General features: G+C 41.5%; 1 protein-coding gene across 10 annotated transcripts in view; it reads right to left on the minus strand.

Annotated features, from left to right (window-relative positions):
* Nucleotides 1–11,909, minus strand: part of NXPE3 (neurexophilin and PC-esterase domain family member 3) — a 41,081-nt gene extending 29,172 nt beyond the window's left edge. For 3 of the 10 annotated variants that reach the window (XM_036998727.2, XM_036998726.2, XM_036998725.2), the window contains exon 1: nt 10,208–10,752. In XM_036998727.2, coding sequence (XP_036854622.2) covers nt 10,208–10,210 — 3 coding nt within the window. In that variant the 5' untranslated portion in view covers nt 10,211–10,752. Of the gene's footprint in view, nt 1–8,028; nt 8,211–10,207; nt 10,753–10,867 lie in introns of those variants that run through there. The other 7 variants (XM_017673324.3, XM_073231716.1, XM_073231715.1 and 4 more) reach the window with 6 other exon arrangements.
* Between the last annotated feature and the right edge of the window lie 6,842 nt (nt 11,910–18,751).

The raw sequence follows: 18,751 nt of genomic DNA on the forward strand, positions 1-18,751 counted from the left end.
AGAGTGCTGATGCCGGAAGCTCCTCCTCATATCGTATCTTAGTTCATTTTCTGGGTATCCAAGCTAGGCCTTGATCTTCTGCGTAGAAACAAACAGACCCTTTGCCCACACTTTGACATGCCCTCTATACCACTGTGCAGAACTCATTGGAGGTCAGCACACAGTAACTGCTTTTTTTTTTTTTTTTTTTTAATTAAGAGAAAGGAATATTATCAGAAAAGAGTACCTCCATAGCTGATCATCTGACACCCTTTAAGTGATCAACATTAAGGATATTTAAAGCATGCGTTGATCTTTGATTTACCAATAGTTTTATCCTGTTAAGGAGTAATCCCCCTTTTCTTTCTTTCTTTCTTTTTTTTTTTTTTTAAATTTTTAATCTACACTTACCTGAAGAATACTATGTTTACTATGCTCTCCCCTATATCAGGTCCCCCCTAACAACCACATTACGGTTACTGTCCATCAGCTTTGCAAAATGTTGTAGAGTCACTACTTGTCCTCTCTGTGTTGTGCAGCCCACCCTCCCCTTTCTCCCTCCCCCCCATGCATGCTAATCTTAATACCCCCCTTCTTCTTCCCCCCCCTTATCCCTCCCTGCCCACCCATCCTCCCCAGTTCCTTTCCCTTTGGTACCTGTTAGTCCATTTTTGGGTTCTGTAATTCTGCTGCTGTTTTGTTCCTTCAGTTTTTCCTTTGTTCCTATACTCCTCAGATGAGTGAAATCATTTGGTATTTCTCTTTCTCCGCTTGGCTTATTTCACTGAGCATAATACTCTCCAGCTCCATCCATGTTGCTGCAAATGGTTGGATTTTTCCACTTCTTATGGCTGAGTAGTATTCCATTGTGTATATGTACCACATCTTCTTTATCCATTCATCTACAGATGGACATTTAGGTTGCTTCCAATTCTTGGCTATTGTAAATAGTGCTGCGATAAACATAGGAGTGCATCTGTCTTTCTCAAACTTGATTGCTGCGTTCTTAGGGTAAATTCCTAGGAGTGGAATTCCTGGGTCAAATGGTAGGTCTGTTTTGAGCATTTTGATGCACCTCCATACTGCTTTCCACAATGGTTGAACTAATTTACATTCCCACCAGCAGTGTAGGAGGGTTCCCCTTTCTCCACAGCCTCGCCAACATTTGTTGTTGTTTGTCTTTTGGATGGCAGCTATCCTTACTGGTGTGAGGTGATACCTCATTGTAGTTTTAATTTGCATTTCTCTGATAATTAGCGATGTGGAGCATCTTTTCATGTGTCTCTTGGCCATCTGTATTTCTTTTTTGGAGAACTGTCTGTTCAGTTCCTCTGCCCATTTTTTAATTGGGTTATTTGTTTTTTGTTTGTTGAGGCGTGTGAGCTCTTTATATATTCTGGACGTCAAGCCTTTATCAGATCTGTCATTTTCAAATATATTCTCCCATACTGTAGGGTTCCTTTTTGTTCTATTGATGGTGTCTTTCGCTGTACAGAAGCTTTTCAGCTTAATGTAGTCCCACTTGCTCATTTTTGCTGTTGTTTTCCTTGCCCGGGGAGATATGTTCAAGAAGAGATCACTCATGTTTATGTCTAAGAGGTTTTTGCCTATGTTTTTTTCCAAGAGTTTAATGGTTTCGTGACTTACATTCAGGTCTTTGATCCATTTTGAGTTTACCTTTGTATATGGGGTTAGACAATGGTCCAGTTTCATTCTCCTACATGTAGCTGTCCAGTTTTGCCAGCACCATCTGTTGAAGAGACTGTCATTTTGCCATTGTATGTCCATGGCTCCTTTATCAAATATTAATTGACCATATATGTTTGGGTTAATTTCTGGGGTCTCTAATCTGTTCCACTGGTCTGTGGCTCTGTTCTTGTGCCAGTACCAAATTGTCTTGATTACTATGGCTTTGTAGTAGAGCTTGAAGTTGGGGAGTGAGATCCCCCCTACTTTATTCTTCTTTTTCAGGATTGCTTTGGCTATTCGGGGTCTTTGGTGTTTCCATATGAATTTTTGAATTATTTGTTCCAATTCATTGAAGAATGTTGCTGGTAATTTGAGAGGGATGGCATCAAATTTGTATATTGCTTTCGGCAGGATGGCCATTTTGACGATATTAATTCTTCCTAGCCATGAGCATGGGATGAGTTTCCATTTATTAGTGTCCCCTTTAATTTCTCTTAAGAGTGACTTGTAGTTTTCAGAGTATAAGTCTTTCACTTCCTTGGTTAGGTTTATTCCTAGGTATTTTATTCTTTTTGATGCAATGGTGAATGGAATTGTTTTCCTGATGTCTCTTTCTATTGATTCGTTGTTAGTGTATAGGAAAGCTACAGATTTCTGTGTGTTGATTTTGTATCCTGCAACTTTGCTGTATTCCGATATCAGTTCTAGTAGTTTTGGAGTGGAGTCTTTAGGGTTTTTTATGTACAGTATCATATCATCTGCAAATAGTGACAGTTTAACTTCTTCTTTACCAATCTGGATTCCTTGTATTTCTTTGTTTTGTCTGATTGCCGTGGCTAGGACCTCCAGTACTATGTTAAATAACAGTGGGGAGAGTGGGCATCCCTGTCTGGTTCCCGATCTCAGTGGAAATGCTTTCAGCTTCTCGCTGTTCAGTATAATGCTGGCTGTGGGTTTATCATATATGGCCTTTATTATGTTGAGGTACTTGCCCTCTATTCCCATTTTGCTGAGAGTTTTTATCATGAATGGATGTTGAATTTTGTCAAATGCTTTTTCAGCATCTATGGAGATGATCATGTGGTTTTTGTCTTTCTTTTTGTTGATGTGGTGGATGATGTTGATGGATTTTCGAATGTTGTACCATCCTTGCATCCCTGGGATGAACCCCACTTGGTCATGGTGTATGATCCTTTTGATATACTGTTGAATTCTGTTTGCTAATATTTTATTGAGTATTTTTGCATCTACGTTCATCAGGGATATTGGTCTGTAATTTTCTTTTTTGGTGGGGTCTTTGCCTGGTTTTGGTATTAGGGTGATGTTGGCTTCATAGAATGAGTTTGGGAGTATTCCCTCTTCTTCTATTTTGTGGAACACTTTAAGGAGAATGGGTATTATGTCTTCTCTGTGTGTCTGATAAAATTCCGAGGTAAATCCGTCCGGCCCCGGGGTTTTGTTCTTGGGTAGTTTTTTGATTACTGTTTCAATTTCTTTGCTTGTAATTGGTTTGTTTAACTTTTGTGTTTCTTCCTTGGTCAGTCTTGGGAGGTTGTATTTTTCTAGGAAGTTGTCCATTTCTTCTAGGTTTTCCAGCTTGTTGGCATATAGGTTTTCATAGTAGTCTTTAATAATTCTTTGTATTTCTGTGGAGTCTGTCGTGATTTTTCCATTCTCATTTCTGATTATGTTGATTTGTGTTGACTCTCTTTTTCTCTTAATAAGTTGGGCTAGAGGCTTATCTATTTTGTTTATTTTCTCAAAGAACCAGCTCTTGGTTTCGTTGATTTTTGCTATTGTTTTATTCTTCTCAATTTTGTTTATTTCTTCTCTGATCTTTATTATGTCCCTCCTTCTGCTGACTTTAGGCCTCATTTGTTCTTCTTTTTCCAGTTTTAATAATTGTGATGTTAGACTATTCATTTGGGATTGTTCTTCCTTCTTCAAGTGTGCCTGGATTGCTATATACTTTCCTCTTAAGACTGCTTTCGCTGCATCCCACAGAAGTTGGGGCTTAGTGTTGTTGTTGTCATTTGTTTCTATATATTCCTTGATCTCTATTTTGATTTGTTCATTGATCCATTGATTATTTAGTAGCATGTTGTTAAGCCTCCATGTGTTTGTGAGCCTTTTTGTTTTCTTTGTAGAATTTATTTCTACTTTCATACCTTTGTGGTCTGAAAAATTGGTTGGTAGAATTTCAATATTGTGGAATTTACTGAGGCTCTTTTTGTGAGCTAGTATGTGGTCTATTCTAGAGAATGTTCCATGTGCACTTGAGAAGAATGTATATCCTGTTGCTTTTGGATGTAAAGTTCTATAGATGTCTATTAGGTCCATCTGTTCTAGTGTGTTGTTCAGTGCCTGTGTGTCTTTACTTATTTTCTGCCCGGTGGATCTATCCTTTGGGGTGAGTGGTGTGTTGAAGTCTCCTACAATGAATGCATTGCAGTCTATTTCCCTCTTTAGTTCTGTTAGTATTTGCTTCACATATGCTGGTGCTCCTGTATTGGGTGCATATATATTTAGAATGGTTATATCCTCTTGTTGGACTAAGCCCTTTATCATTATGTAGTGGCCTTCTTTATCTCTTGTTACTTTCTTTGTTTTGAAGTCTATTTTGTCTGATATTAGTACTGCAACCCCTGCTTTCTTCTCACTGTTGTTTGCCTGAAATATGTTTTTCCATCCCTTGACTTTTAGTCTATGCTTATCTTTGGGTTTAAGGTGAGTTTCTTGTAAGCAGCATATAGATGGGTCTTGCTTTTTTATCCATTCTATTACTCTATGTCTTTTGATTGGTGCATTAAGTCCATTTACATTTAGGGTGACTATTGAAAGATATGTACTTATTGCCATTGCAGGCTTTAGATTCGTGGTTACCAAAGGTTCAAGGTTAGCTTCTTTAGTATCTTACTGCCTAACTTAGCTCGCTTATTGAGCTGTTATATACACTGTCTGGAGAGTCTTTTCTTCTCTCCCTTCTTATTCCTCCTCCTCCCTTCTTCATATGTTGTGTGTTTTGTTCTGTGCTCTTTTTAGGGGTGCTCCCATCTAGAGCAGTCCCTGTAGGATGCCCTGTAGAGGTGGTTTGTGGGAAGCAAATTCCCTCAGCTTTTGCTTGTCTGGGAATTGTTTGATCCCACCATCATATTTAAATGATAGTCGTGCTGGATACAGTATCCTTGGTTCAAGGCCCTTCTGTTTCATTGCATTAAGTATATCATGCCATTCTCTTCTGGCCTGTAGGGTTTCTGTTGAGAAGTCTGATGTTAGCCTGATTGGTTTTCCTTTATAGGTGACCTTTTTCTCTCTAGCTGCCTTTAAAACTCTTTCCTTGTCCTTGATCCTTGCCATTTTAATTATTATGTGTCTTGGTGTTGTCCTCCTTGGATCCTTTCTGTTGGGGGTTCTGTATAATTCCATGGTCTGTTCGATTATTTCCTCCCCCAGTTTGGGGAAGTTTTCAGCAATTATTTCTTCAAAGACCCTTTCTATCCCTTTTCCTCTTTCTTCCTCTTCTGGTATCCCTATAATACGAATGTTTTTCCTTTTGTATTGGTCACATATTTCTCTTAGTGTTGTTTCATTCCTGGAGATCCTTTTATCTCTCTCTATGTCAGCTTCTATACGTTCCTGTTCTCTGGCTTCTATTCCTTCAATGGCCTCTTGCATCTTATCCATTCTGCTTATAAATCCTTCCAGGGATTGTTTCACTTCTGTGATCTCTTTCCTGACATCTGTGATCTCCTTCCGGACTTCATCCCACTGCTCTTGCATTTTTCTCTGCATCTCATCCCACTGCTCTTGCATTTTTCTCTGCATCTCATCCCATTGCTCTTGCATTTTTTTCTGCATCTCTGTCAGCATGTTCATGATTTTTATTTTGAATTCTTTTTCAGGAGGACTAGTTAGGTCTGTCTCCTTCTCAGGTGTTGTCTCTGTGATCTTTGTCTGCCTGTAGTTTTGCCTTTTCATGGTGATAGAGATAGTCTGCAGAGCTGGTACAAGTGACCGCTGGAAGAGCTTCCCTTCTTGTTGGTTTGTAGCCTTTTCCTGGGAGAATAGCGACCTCTAGTGGCTTGTGCTGGGCAGCTGTGCGCAGACAGGGCTTCTGCTTCCTGCCCAGTTGCTTTGGGGTTTATCTCCACTGTTGCTGTGGGCTTGGCCTGGCTGGGGCTGTTCCTCCAAAATGGTGGAGCCCCGTTAGAGGGGGAGCAGCCAGGAGACTATTTATCTCCGTAAGGGGCCTCTGTGCTCCCTGCTGCCCAGGGGGTTAGAGTGCCCAGAGATCCCCAGATTCCCTGCTTCTGGTCTAAGTGACCTGTCCTGCCCCTTTAAGATTTCCAAAAAGCACTCTCCAAACCAAAACAACAACAGCAACAATGAGAGAGGGAACAGAAAGGAAAAAAAAAAGAAAAAACACGCGATTTTTTTTTTTTTTTCCTCAGGTGCCGGTCCCAGGCACCCGCGCACTGGTCCTGCTGCCCTGTCTCCCTAGCACCAGGGTCCCTGTCCTTTCAAGGCTTCCAAAAAGCACCCACCCACCGGTCCCGCAGGGAAGGAACGCTCAATATTCTTTGTCCTCAGGCACTGGTCCCACGCACCCGCTCACCAGTCCTGCCGCCCTGCCTCCCTAGCACCGGGGTCCCTGTCCCTTCAAGGCTTCCAAAAAGCACTTGGCAAAAAGAGAGAAAAAAAAGGGGAAAAATGCGCGATTTCTTCCGTCCTCAGGTGCTGGTCTCAGGCACCCACCCACCGGTCCCACAGGGAAAAATGCGGGATATTCTTTGTCCTCAGGTGCCGGTCCCAGGCACCCGCTCACCAGTCCCGCCGCCCTGCCTCCCTAGCACCGGGGTCCCTGTCCCTTTTAGGCTTCCAAAAAGCACTCGCAGAAAAGAGAAAAAAAAAAGGGGAAAAACGCGCGATTTCCTCTGTCCTCAAGTGCCGGTCTCAGGCACCCGCCCACCGGTCCCGCAGGGAAAAACGGGGGATATTCTTTGTCCTCAGGCGCCGGTCCCAGCCACCCGCTCACCAGTCCCGCCACCGTGCCTCCCTAGCACTGGGGTCCCCGTCCCTTCAAGGCTTCCAAAAAGCGCTTGCCATAAAGAGAAAAAAAAAAAGGGGAAAAACGCGCGACCTCCTCCGTCCTCAGGCACCGGTCTCAGGCACCCGCCCCCAGGTCTCGCAGGGAGAAACGCGGGATATTCTTTGTCCTCCGGCGCTGTTCCCAGGCACCTCCTCACCGGTCCCGCCACCCTGCCTCCCCAGCAACGGGGGCCCGTCCCTCTAAGGCTTCCAAAAAGCGCTCGCCAAAAAAAAAAAAACTGCTCCGGTTTCTCTCCACCCGCCGGGAGCCGGGGGGAGGGGCGCTCGGGTCCCGCCGGGCTGGGGCTTGTATCTTACCCCCTTCACAAGGCGCTGGGTTCTTGCAGGTGTGGATGTGGTCTGGATGTTGTCCTGTGTCCTGTGGTCTCTATTTTAGGAAGATTTTTCTTTGTTATATTTTCATAGCTCTATGTGTTTTTGGGAGGAGATTTCCACTGCTCTACTCACGCCGCCATCTTGGCTCCCGCCTCCTAGAGTGTGTTTTAAAACTATTGGTTGTAGAACTGCGTGGGCTTTTGTGTAGGCTGTGAAAACCCTATATAATCCATACCTAAAGTTGCCTCGGGGTCGACTGCTCTGACCTGGCCTGTGTGTCAGGGGAGGTGCTGTCGGCCCCAGCTTGCTGGCTGAATAAAGACTGCTTGTACTTACATCTCCCTGCCAGTGTGCTTTGTTCTCACGGGAAATCCCCGGATTTATGGACCCTAACATCTGTATGTCTGATAAAATTCTGAGGTAAATCCATCTGGCCAGGGGGGTTTTGCTCTTGGGTAGTTTTTTTATTACTGCTTCACTTTCCTTGCTGGTAATTGGTCTGTTTAGATTTTCTGTTTCTTCCTTGGTCAGTCTTGGAACGTTGTATTTTTCTAGGAAGTTATCCATTTGTCCTAACTTTTTATCAGAAAATAAAATTTACAAACAAAGAATAATGATGTATAAAAGTAATAATTAAAGATGAGCCATAAGCAGAAACATGGCATTAAATCAGATATGGGAAAACAATTCTATTTAAAATGAAAGATTTCAAAGTGAAAGAAGAAACCTGTAACAGTTTTCTGTTAGCTACCTATCAATATAAAACCTAGGAATTATAACAAGAACTCTATTTGCAAAGAGAGTAGAAACATATCATTGGGTATCTCAAAGTACCTTAGAATTGAGTAAGAACAATAGTGCCAGATAGGAATGACTCTAGAAAAAGGTTTCCTAGATCAACCAAAAAATAACAAATATATAGTTGAATGAATTTACCTTTTATTGGGAAATTTCCAGCCCCTAAGAAGAGATGCTTATTGGAAGTAAGAAATAAGAGTTTACATCTAACTTTCCTGCCAGCATCAAGTCCCGACTTAAGGCAATCATGACAGCAGCCCTTATTCTTTTCTTGCCATATTCAAAGCACATGTTTTTTCATTTTTATACCATACTTCCTGCTGCAACAGAGATAAGCACATGACATACAGTTTAAAGATACTAAAAATTAAAAAAGGAAAAAATTGAAATCAGGGGTACAATTTTATAGCAAGGAGATATACACAGATTTCAGTACAACCTAGTGGGAAGAGTGGAGATAAGAACATATCCTTTCCTACTAATAAAAAACAGTAACTGGCTATTTATACACAGGAACTTCAACATGGCAAATCATTCCCAGGTCTGGGCTGACAGTCAAAACTTTGTAAGTAGCAATAGAACTGAAAAAATATATAAACCATAGATAAAAGCTCCATGTTATTTTTTTTAAGACTAGAATAATCATGTAGCTCAATGATGCATTCTTTCACTATAGAAAACAAGATGTATCTAGACAGATCTAACAATTATAGTTACTCCATGAGGAATCTAAACTTGAGCAGTCTTGTTTTTAAATCTTTCTGAAGAATCAGTCCACCACTTACTCAGGCTTCATATTCATGTTCAAACGACAAGCAAAAGGTAAAATGCATGGTCTATTGGGTTTGTTTTGCCAAATTTGATTAAGAATACTTACTGACCAATCTATTTCTTTACAGCCTGTGGTGACAGCCCTCGACTGCCATTAGGTACCTGACTTTCCATCTCCATCTCACAGGAGAATTACAAAGTGATTGCTTACATCACTTAGAATTACAATGGTCAGTTTCAGTATTAAAAAGACAATTAGGCAGTAACCCCATCCTCTGGGAAGCTAATATTCTTAAGCAATCATATCACAAAGACAATATATTAGAGGACAACCACACTTCCAGTCTCTGGACGGTCCCCATCCTAAACACTCTGATCATGTAATTGTACTTGTCAAAGCAAGTGTCTGGAATTTTAATTTGGAACACACAGACCCCTACGTAAAAGTCAAAAGCACAAATTTTTATATGAAGTATACCCAAACAAATATTTCTATATGACAGTTTCCAAAGGGCAGCTGTATTTAACAGGGTGCTGAGTGTGACCTTGAAATTTAACAGGGCAGGATCTACAGAAAGAACTGGAGACTCACCCAAAACTATGACAACAATGGGCCAACCAAATAAGGTCCATGTTTGGACAAAGATGAAGCAGGGACAGAAGTCTGCAGGACTTGTTTCCCCAGCCTCCAGTTCTCTTTCATGTACCCACCTCACATGCCTACAGTGCTGACTCACCTAGGCCTTGCTTTGCCCTCCTTCCAAAGCAGCACCTCTTTATTTCAAGAGTGTGAGGGTGGGGACTAGAGAAATAACCAAGTCAGTTAAACAAGTCACAGAGTACTAAATGTTATAAGAAAGAACACATCTTTATGTGTTCATCTTCTAAGAACTTCATCTTAGAAGCTTTTAAATATATCAATTCCTGGACTTCACTCAATTGAATCAGAATCTGCAGGACCAGGGCCCTTAAGAACGGTCTCTGGATGATTATAATCTGCAGTCGGTAGGAGTACCACTCCTTTAAGGTGGCCAAGGGCTGTTATTTGTATTAATTGGTCAGGGATGGCCTTTCCAAATGGTGTTTGAATTGTAACTTACCTTGTCCCCTCAAGACAATCCAATTCCAGGGCAACTGGGGACACCAACCTCACTTTAGTGATCTATCTCTTCATTTCCTTTCTCACTAACAAAGAACAGCAGCTATCAGGCCAGAGAGATTGTGAGGATAACAGATACAGAGAGAAGATACTAAACACAGTAAAAGAAAAGCAGAACCCGAACACTACGGAGGAATAGTGTGCTGCCGCCTCCACTGTGTGAAATTAGACAATTAGGCTCTGGGAGTCCTGCCAGCTTCAAGCACATTGTGATGTTCCACATGATAACTAACAGCGGCTTGGAGGGGTGGGGGGATCTAAGCAGTGTGATCCTTTATCTTTAGGCAATAAGGCAACAATCCCCCTTCAGAGTAAACAATGAAAAGCAAGGAAAATTTAACAGACATTACACACAAATTTTGTATAAATCCTTAGAATCCCTCTTACCATCACCTTAGTGGCCTTTGTCCAAGAAGAGACAGGCGACAGGCCAGGCAGGGTCTCTACATCACTTCTTGTAAAGTCACTTTGTTTTCTCCCAATACAATCTGAACCGGATGTCCCAAAACTACAGCCCAGTAAGGCGAGAACAGTCCAAAGTGTGACAGCACTGGCAGCCAACAGCAGCTGAAGCTGGGAGCCGCAGATGAGACGGGAAGTAGGGGCTGAGGGGGTACGCGTGTTCAAGTGTCTCGAACGCGGTTAAGAAAGATGTCAGGGACGCTCTGCCCCGTTCCGGGTTAGGAAAGGTGTCTGTCCTGACGCGATGCAACTGCACATCCCCGCCAAGCAGCCAGTGGAGAAAACTGGAGATGGAGATGCCCACGCCCAGACCCGCCCCTCCCTGCCAGGACCTGGCGCGGCTGGGGCGTCTCAGGTCCGAGGCTGCGGCAGCCGGGGCTCCGACTCTGCGCCGCCTAGACCGGAGCCTCCCCTTTCAGGATCCAGCACGACAGTCATGACCCCCGGGGCAGCAGCTCCTCCGCACAGGCCTGGGGACGCGGAGCGCGGAGGAAGGGGCTTAGCAGACCAGAGACGCGCGCAAGCAGTCGGCCAATGGGGCTGCCCCGCGGCAGCGCCACGCACACCCCGCAGCTCGATACTCACCTCCCGGCCCTGCCACCCTCCGTGTGCTCTCCGGTTGCAGGGATACTGAACGTCAGGGCCACTCGACTGGACGCCAGACCTCCCGGCCCGAACTTCCTGCGCTTCCTCACCCCCGACCCCGAGCAACGATTGGTCGAGCTCCGGGAGGGGCGGGCTGAGAATGCTGATTGACACCGCCGGCGCGGAGCGCGGAGCCTCCAGACAAGGACGCGGAGCTGACATCCCTCGCGCTTGGCACCGCTAGGCTCCTCCTGCGCGCAAGGGGTCTCACGGCTGACGCCCTGTAGCCTGAGCCCTGGCCCCTCTGCGAAACTTTTGGGGCATCGGGGTTTCCCCAGGGAGCATCCGTTTTTCTTGTTAGCGAAAGTGACCAAACAGGAGATGCCCTTACTTGGGCTCTCCTCTCAGTAGCGGATTCTTTTTCCCCCCTCTTACCAGAGAAACCCGATTTGCCAAGCAGGGGCACTGAGACGACAGGTCCTTGAATCTTTCATTGCATGAAATTAGTCCACTTATATTCTATTCTCCCTTGAAACAGACCTGTTCCTTTTACTCTCCGTGTTACGGATGTGGGTCCTCTGACAAAAACGCCTGAATGCTTTTCCCTTCCTAATTCTGGGTTACCTCATTCTTCCAAGCTGTAAGACTCCCGTAGTAGTTATATAAAATTCAGAGACTGAGAGGAGCCCTTAAGAAACAGACCATTTGCTCAGGAAGCCTGAAGGGATAGCAGAGCACTGTGTATTCTCAAGTGCTTGGGGCACAGAGAGGTTAACTGAATTTATCCCAGCAAATAAAGACTAGAATTAGACCCACCCCAGACAATTATCTCAAGGTTGAATAAGAATAATTAATATAAACTACAACTAACATTAATTATTTTTACATTTACTGACCATAATGGACTCCATGTGCTCCTTCAGATGTTTTCATGGCAGGATTATATGCATGGGTGACCAGACCTATGAATAAAATGAAAGGAGGTTCTCCTTAGGGCAGTCTCTTCCGTAGTAACCATTTCATTCTCCTTCCTTCTCAAAGAAATTCAGCCTTCCCAGGTCTTTTGTAGTCATAAAAGGTGTCTTGCATTGCCTCTGCCTAATGATGAACAGTTCCTTGTCCTAGACTTCTGCTCTAAGTCTCATCTCTGAATCAGTGGACGCCCTGTCACGTATCTGTAACAGTTTGGCTGTCTGGCAAGTGGATATACTGAGTTCTATGTCATGGTTTTGGAGATTAGTGTATCCTTATTAACCCTTATTCATACAGGCACTCATAACCCTCTTACATACACATATATACAGTCATTATAGCCACAAACAAGAGTGGATGGGTTGGGAGAGGCCTGTCCATCACTACTAGACTCTTAAATTATCTCTGACTGCAAAATCACCACATTCCCAAAGCAGAATACTACTGTAGAGAGTATGTGCTTTAATCCTGGCTTGACTGGGTCTGATCCACAACTTTGCCTCTTACTAGTAGTGCAATTCTAGTTAAATTAACTTTTCTGAGCTCCTTTCCTTGATTGCAAATTAGGGGCACCATTACCTGCACTTAGGAATAAAAGAGATGACATACGAAAAGCACCTAGCATGGTGTTCCAAATCTTTTCCTCTTGAATTCCCTACCTCAAGTTGTGACACAGCATAAGGATTCTGAATGCTGAATTTATGATAACCTAACATTGAAAACTGGGGGAAAAAATGAGAACCTAAGGTTTGTATGTTATGATATAGAACCAAAGGTATACCAGTCATTTCTGATGTCTTCAAAAAATGGTTTAGATGATAACAGTACTAAACTTCATTTCTCTAAGCAAAACAAAGTGTAGATCTTAAGGTTAGGTAAGTAAAAGCAAAGTAAGCTCATTTCTGATGCAGCTAATTTGGGAGATATTCACCAGCAAATCTGGCTCGTCTCTGATAGCATAAACTTGGAATACAAGTATTCCTGAGCTGATGCCAGTTCCTGATTCAGTTCCTTTGCCTCCTCCCATTGAACAAGTGACTGAAACTTGGGCTCCCCAAACCATCAAACCACTGTTCAAAATAAGTGACTGCTGTCACATTAGGTACCAACCATGCTATTCCAAAAACACCATGGACAATGAGAGGATCCTGCCAAGGGTAGGAGACTAGAAGGAAGAGGTATTTGGTGTCTGTGTTATTCTGCTTAGGCTGCCATAATAAAACACCATAGCCTGGTGGGGGCTTAAACAACTATTTTCTCACAGTCCTGGAGGCTAGAAGTCCCGGATTAAAGTGTCAGCTGACTCAGTTCCTGGTGAGAACTCTCTTCCTGGCTTGTAGATAAACACCTTCTCATTGTGTCTTCACAAGGCAAAGAGAATGAGAATATTATAGTCCACATTACACCCTAAGATCGCCTGACATCCTAGTTGAGATTTGGGGGGTGAAATTTGCATGTAGTAAAATTTCAGTTTTTGTGTACTGTTCAAAGGGGTTTGACAAATACATGGAAACATACATGTACCCACAACCACAGTACCACACAGAATAGTTTCATCACCTAAAAATTCTCAGGTGCTGCCCCTTCTTCAGCCTCCGGCAACCACTAATCTGTTTTCTCTCCCTATGGTGTTGCCTTTTCTAGAATGTCATATTAATGGAATCATACAATATATACTCCCAATATTTTATCAGAAAGTTTGAAAACCATTACTTATACAAATTCAGAAATTATCTGAAACAATCACTAACATCCACCTAATCACCATATTGGGAGTCAGCTAAAATTTAGTACATTAAAAGGATATATCCTTTCAGCCCTGTATGTTGGCTTATATAAACTTGGAAGAAACTTGTTTGAGGTGGAAAAAAGATTTTCTCTTCCTTCAAAGACAAATGAGATAGTACAAGAACCAGCTTTGTTATTCTGCTGGTTTGCTTTTAATTCCCTCTGGAACATGTACTTTCATTCCCACCAATTTCAGTTACTTTCAAATCAGTTTATGCTACTCATAATATTACTGTAATTATAATATAAGTATCTATTATATGAACCTTTGAAATCAAGTGTAAAAAGAAGAAATAATTCTGGAAAACAAAGGTGAGCACTTGGAAAGACTCAAAGGTGAACTGTTGAAAAGAGTAAAACAAAAATTGCTATTGAATTAAATATGGACAAGAAAAGTATCAAAGATCAGAGGGAGAAGTTATAAAAATCTAGAAGTATTCTGCATTCAGATCATTTTACAAGTGCTTTCAAGTTCTCCATTTTAGAGGAACTAAAAATTGAAATGGTGTATTATAAGTGGAATTCATACAAAGAAGGCACAGAACTCCAGAGCATCTATAGTCAAACAATTTTGAAAAAAAGTTGAATTATTTATGTTACCTGATTTCAAGACTTAGTGTAAAGCTATAGTAATCAAGATAGTTTAACACTTAGATAAAAACAAACAAATCAATAGAACAGAATCCAGAAAAGGATACATACATATGTAATCAACTGATTTTCAACAGAAGTCCCAGTTAAATGGGGAAGTTAAATGAGAAAGGCCAATCTTTTCAGCAACTGATACTAGACAACTGGATAATCATATGCGAAAATGAATAAATCTCAAATCTTTTGCAAAAATCAACTCAAAGTGGATGATAGCCTTCAATGTAAACGCTGAAACTATAAAACTTCTAGAAGAAAACAGAGGAGAAAATCTTAGGGGTTTTAGTTATGGTAAAGATTTCTTAAATACAACACAAAAGGCATGGACTATTAAAAATACCAATACATTAAACTTCATCAAAATTTAAAGCTTCCTCTTCAAAAAACATAATTATGAACATGAAAAGGCAACCACAGACTGGGACAAACTGATACTTGTTGAGGATTTTTACCTAGACTATATAAAGAACTCTTAGAACTCAAAATGAAACAAACAATCCTAAAATGGGCCAAGTTTTTAGAGTATTTCATCAAACTGAGACACTTATCCATAGAAGACATAAAGATGGCAAATAAAGTAAAAAATGCTCAACATCACTAGTTATTAGGGAATTATAGCTTAAAACCACAATGAGATATAACACCACATGGATCACTAAAATTTAGAAGATTGGCCATATCAAATAGTTGGTTAGAATGTAGAAAAAAAATGGAATAATCCTAGACTGTCAGTAGGAATGCAAAATAACTTGGACAATAAAATTGGTTTGGCAGATTCTTGAAAATAAAAGCACCTATTTCATGACCCAGCCATTAGGTATATGTCCGTACAAAGATGTAAACACAAATATTAATATAATTTCATTTCTAATAGCCCCAAACTGGAAACAATGCAAATATCCAACAGCAGATGAATAGATAGAAAAATTGTAGGGTGACATTATCAAGATAGCAATATAGGTCATTCCCCCCTTCAGTCCCCCTTCTAAGAAGACCAATTAACAATAGCCAGAGATAAGATACCACTGAATTTCCCACAAATGTGGTTAAGTTGAAACAACCCCTGGACAACAGAGTTCAAGAACTGCAATAGAAAGGTAAGGGCAGTAGCTACTCTCTACATCACCCCTCCCACCAGAAGGGCCCCTGAGTATATATTTCTTCCAGTGGGAGAAGAGCCCAAGGTAAATATCCAGCTCCCCCACCATTGCAGAAGACTTCCCAGGAGACCAATTCTGGTCTTGCCTCATGGGGATCAGCAGGGTTATCTTCAGGGCTTGACAAATTAGAATCAGAGAGAGATGGAGAAGGGGGTAGGGCTTTCAAATCTTGGCAAACTACATTTATGTTTGCAGTGGCACCCAAGGAGAGATCCCAGTCAGTGGCTCTGCTCATCTGCAGAACTGAACCAGTGGGCCCATCTGGCCAGGGAGCTTAGTTGGCAGTTCTGCCTGATTTGGGTCCCGAGTCAACAGACTATATTGGCTGTGGGCGCATTTTACTGCCCCCACCTGAGCAGGAAAGCAAATATTCAGCCCCGCTCAATTGCTGAGTGTAGCCTCAGGTCCCAGTCATCCAGTAAGCCTGATCAGAGAGGCCAGGCAGCTGTAGAGCCCCGTTTCCAGTACCACCAAGCTGCAGACCCCAGCTTATAACTCCACCAAGTCAAGAGCCTAGCCTAAGCCTAGGACCCTCTCAGTTGCTGAACAAAGCCTGCAAAACCTAGACAAGGAGTTCAGCCAGTGACCTACACAATGAGAGCCTGGACAGCAACCCTGCCTCATCATGGAGCATAGTCTCCACCAAACTGCAGGATACAGATAGAAGCCCCTCTTAAGTAGAGGCCAGCCAGTGACCTGGACCAACGAGCAGAGCACAGTTAGCAGCCTACCTGATTGCAAAGTCCAGCCTGCAGCCCTGCCTGCTGTCCCACCCAAACAGAGTCCAGCCAGCAGCATCCAGTTGGGTGGTACAGCCTGGAGGCCCCCGGCAACCTGGAACAATTGCAGAGCCCATTCCACAGCCCTGACCAATCACAGAATTCAACCAGGGGCACCACCCTGCCAGGGAACATAGTCTGCAACTTCACCTGACAAGAGGTGATTGCAGAGCCCAGATAGTGACCCTACCTGATCACAGAGCACAGCCAGCAGCCTGCCTAATCAAGGAGTCCATCCAGTGGCCCTCCTTGAATGTGTAGCCCAGCCAGCACACCCAACCACAAAGCCTAGCCAACAGCACTCTGCAACCTTAGAGCATGGGCAGTGGCCTCACCCAGCCAGCGACCCTTATAGCAAGCCTGGCCTGCCCATAGATGCTACCAGCTGACCTGTCCAGTACTCCAAGGTAAGCTGACTAGTGAAGATCTTTCACTGAAGAAACAACCTATAAAGTCTGGAAGAGGGGATGATTTACTGAAATGTACAGATATCAATGCAAGGAATCAAGGATCATGAAGAATCAGGTAACTATGACACCACAAAAGGAAACTAACATAACTCCATAACTGATCTTAAAGAAATGGAGGTCTATAAACTGTCTGGGAAAGCATTTGGAATAATCCCTCTTAAAGAAGTTGTGAACTATATTAGCACAGACAACTAAACCAAATTAGGAAAACAATATATGAACAAAATAAGTTCAAAAAAGAAATAGAAACTATTAACACACACATACACACACACAAATACAACCAGAAATCCTAAACCTGAAATACACAATGAACTGAAAAATTTAAGAGAAAGCTTCAACAGCAGATTCAAACAAGTAGAATAAAGAATCAGTGTACTGAAGATAGGTCATTCAAAATTATCCAGCCAGAAGAGCAAAAAGAAAAAGAATGAGAGAAGAAAACATACAGGACTTACAGAACACCATAAAAAGAAGCAAGATATACATAGAAACCCAGATGAGGAGAAAAACAGAGACAGAAAGGCTATTCAAAGCAATAATTGTTGAAAACTTATAAACATGAGCAAAGAAAGGGTCATCCAGACTCATGAAAAAAATGACTCATTGCATACAAAGGAGACATACACCCCACCCCAGTAAGATTATAAGAGGATTTGTAAGTAGAAACTGCAGGTAGGAGTGAGATGATATATACAAAATATTGAAAGAAAAAACTATCAACCAAAAATCCAATATTCAGAAAAGTTGTACTTGAGAAAAGGAAGAGACATAAAGAATTTCCCAGACAAAAGTTGAGGGAGTTCATTACCACTAGACTTGCCTTACCAGAAATGCTATAGGGAATTCTTCGAGCTGGAAAATAAAGAAACTAATTAACATCACAAAAATATATGAATGTGTAAAGCTCATGGTAATGGTAAATATAAATTCTCTTGTAATGGTGATGGATAATTCACTTACAACTCTAGTTTTAAAGTTAAAAAGAAAGTGTACTAAAAATAACTATAACTACAAAAATTTTTTTATTGGATCCACAATATAAAAATGCAACATCAATTACCTAATACGTGAGGGAGAATTTTAAGTACAAACTTTCCATATGCTATCAAAGTTGTTACCAGCTTGTAATACAATGTTACAAATATAAGATACTTTAGTAGTCACAAAGGAAAAACCTGTGATACACAAAATACTAGGATAAAAGGGCTAAAGCATACCATCACAAAAAATCATCAAATAATAAAGGAAGACAATGAGAGAGGAAGCAAGTAACAAAGGATCTACAAAACAGTCAAAAAACAATTAACAAAATGGCAATAACAAGTCCTTGTCTATCAATAATTACTTTAAATGTAAATGGATTAAATTCTCCAATCAAAAGACAAAGAATGGATGAAATGAATTAAAACAAGATCCAACAACATGCTGCTTCCAAGATACTCATGTTAGTTCTAAGGACCCACAGACTGAGAGTGAAGGGATGGAAAAAGTTATTATTAGCAAATGGTAACCAAAAGAGAGCAGAAGTAGCCTAGACAAAACAGACTTCAAGTTAAAAATTGCCACAAGAGTCAAGGTACTCCAAGGTACCTATGATGATAAAGAAGTCAATTCATCAAGAAGACATAACAATTATAAACATTATGCATCCAACATCAAGGCACCTAAACATATAAAGCAAATACTAACAGAAGTAAAAGGAAAAATAAGGAGTAACACAATAATAGTGGAGTTTATTTCTCCACTCTCAACAATGAATAAATTATCCACACACAATATCAATAAAGATAATTAGATTTGAACACTGTAAACCAAATGGATCTAACAGACATATACTGAACATTCCATCTAACAGCAACAGAACACAAATTCTTCTCAAATGTACATGGAACATTTTCTAGGGAGGCCCCTGAACAAGTCTCCGTAAATTAAAGATAGAAATTATATCAAATATTTTTCCCAACCACAATGAAATTATACTAAAAATCAGTAGTAAGAGGAAAACTGGAAAATTCACAAATACATAGAAATTAAACAACATACTCCTAAACATGCAATGGATCA

Source organism: Manis javanica, chromosome 3, assembly GCF_040802235.1.
Source record: "Manis javanica isolate MJ-LG chromosome 3, MJ_LKY, whole genome shotgun sequence".
In the NCBI taxonomy this organism is placed as follows: domain Eukaryota; kingdom Metazoa; phylum Chordata; class Mammalia; order Pholidota; family Manidae; genus Manis; species Manis javanica.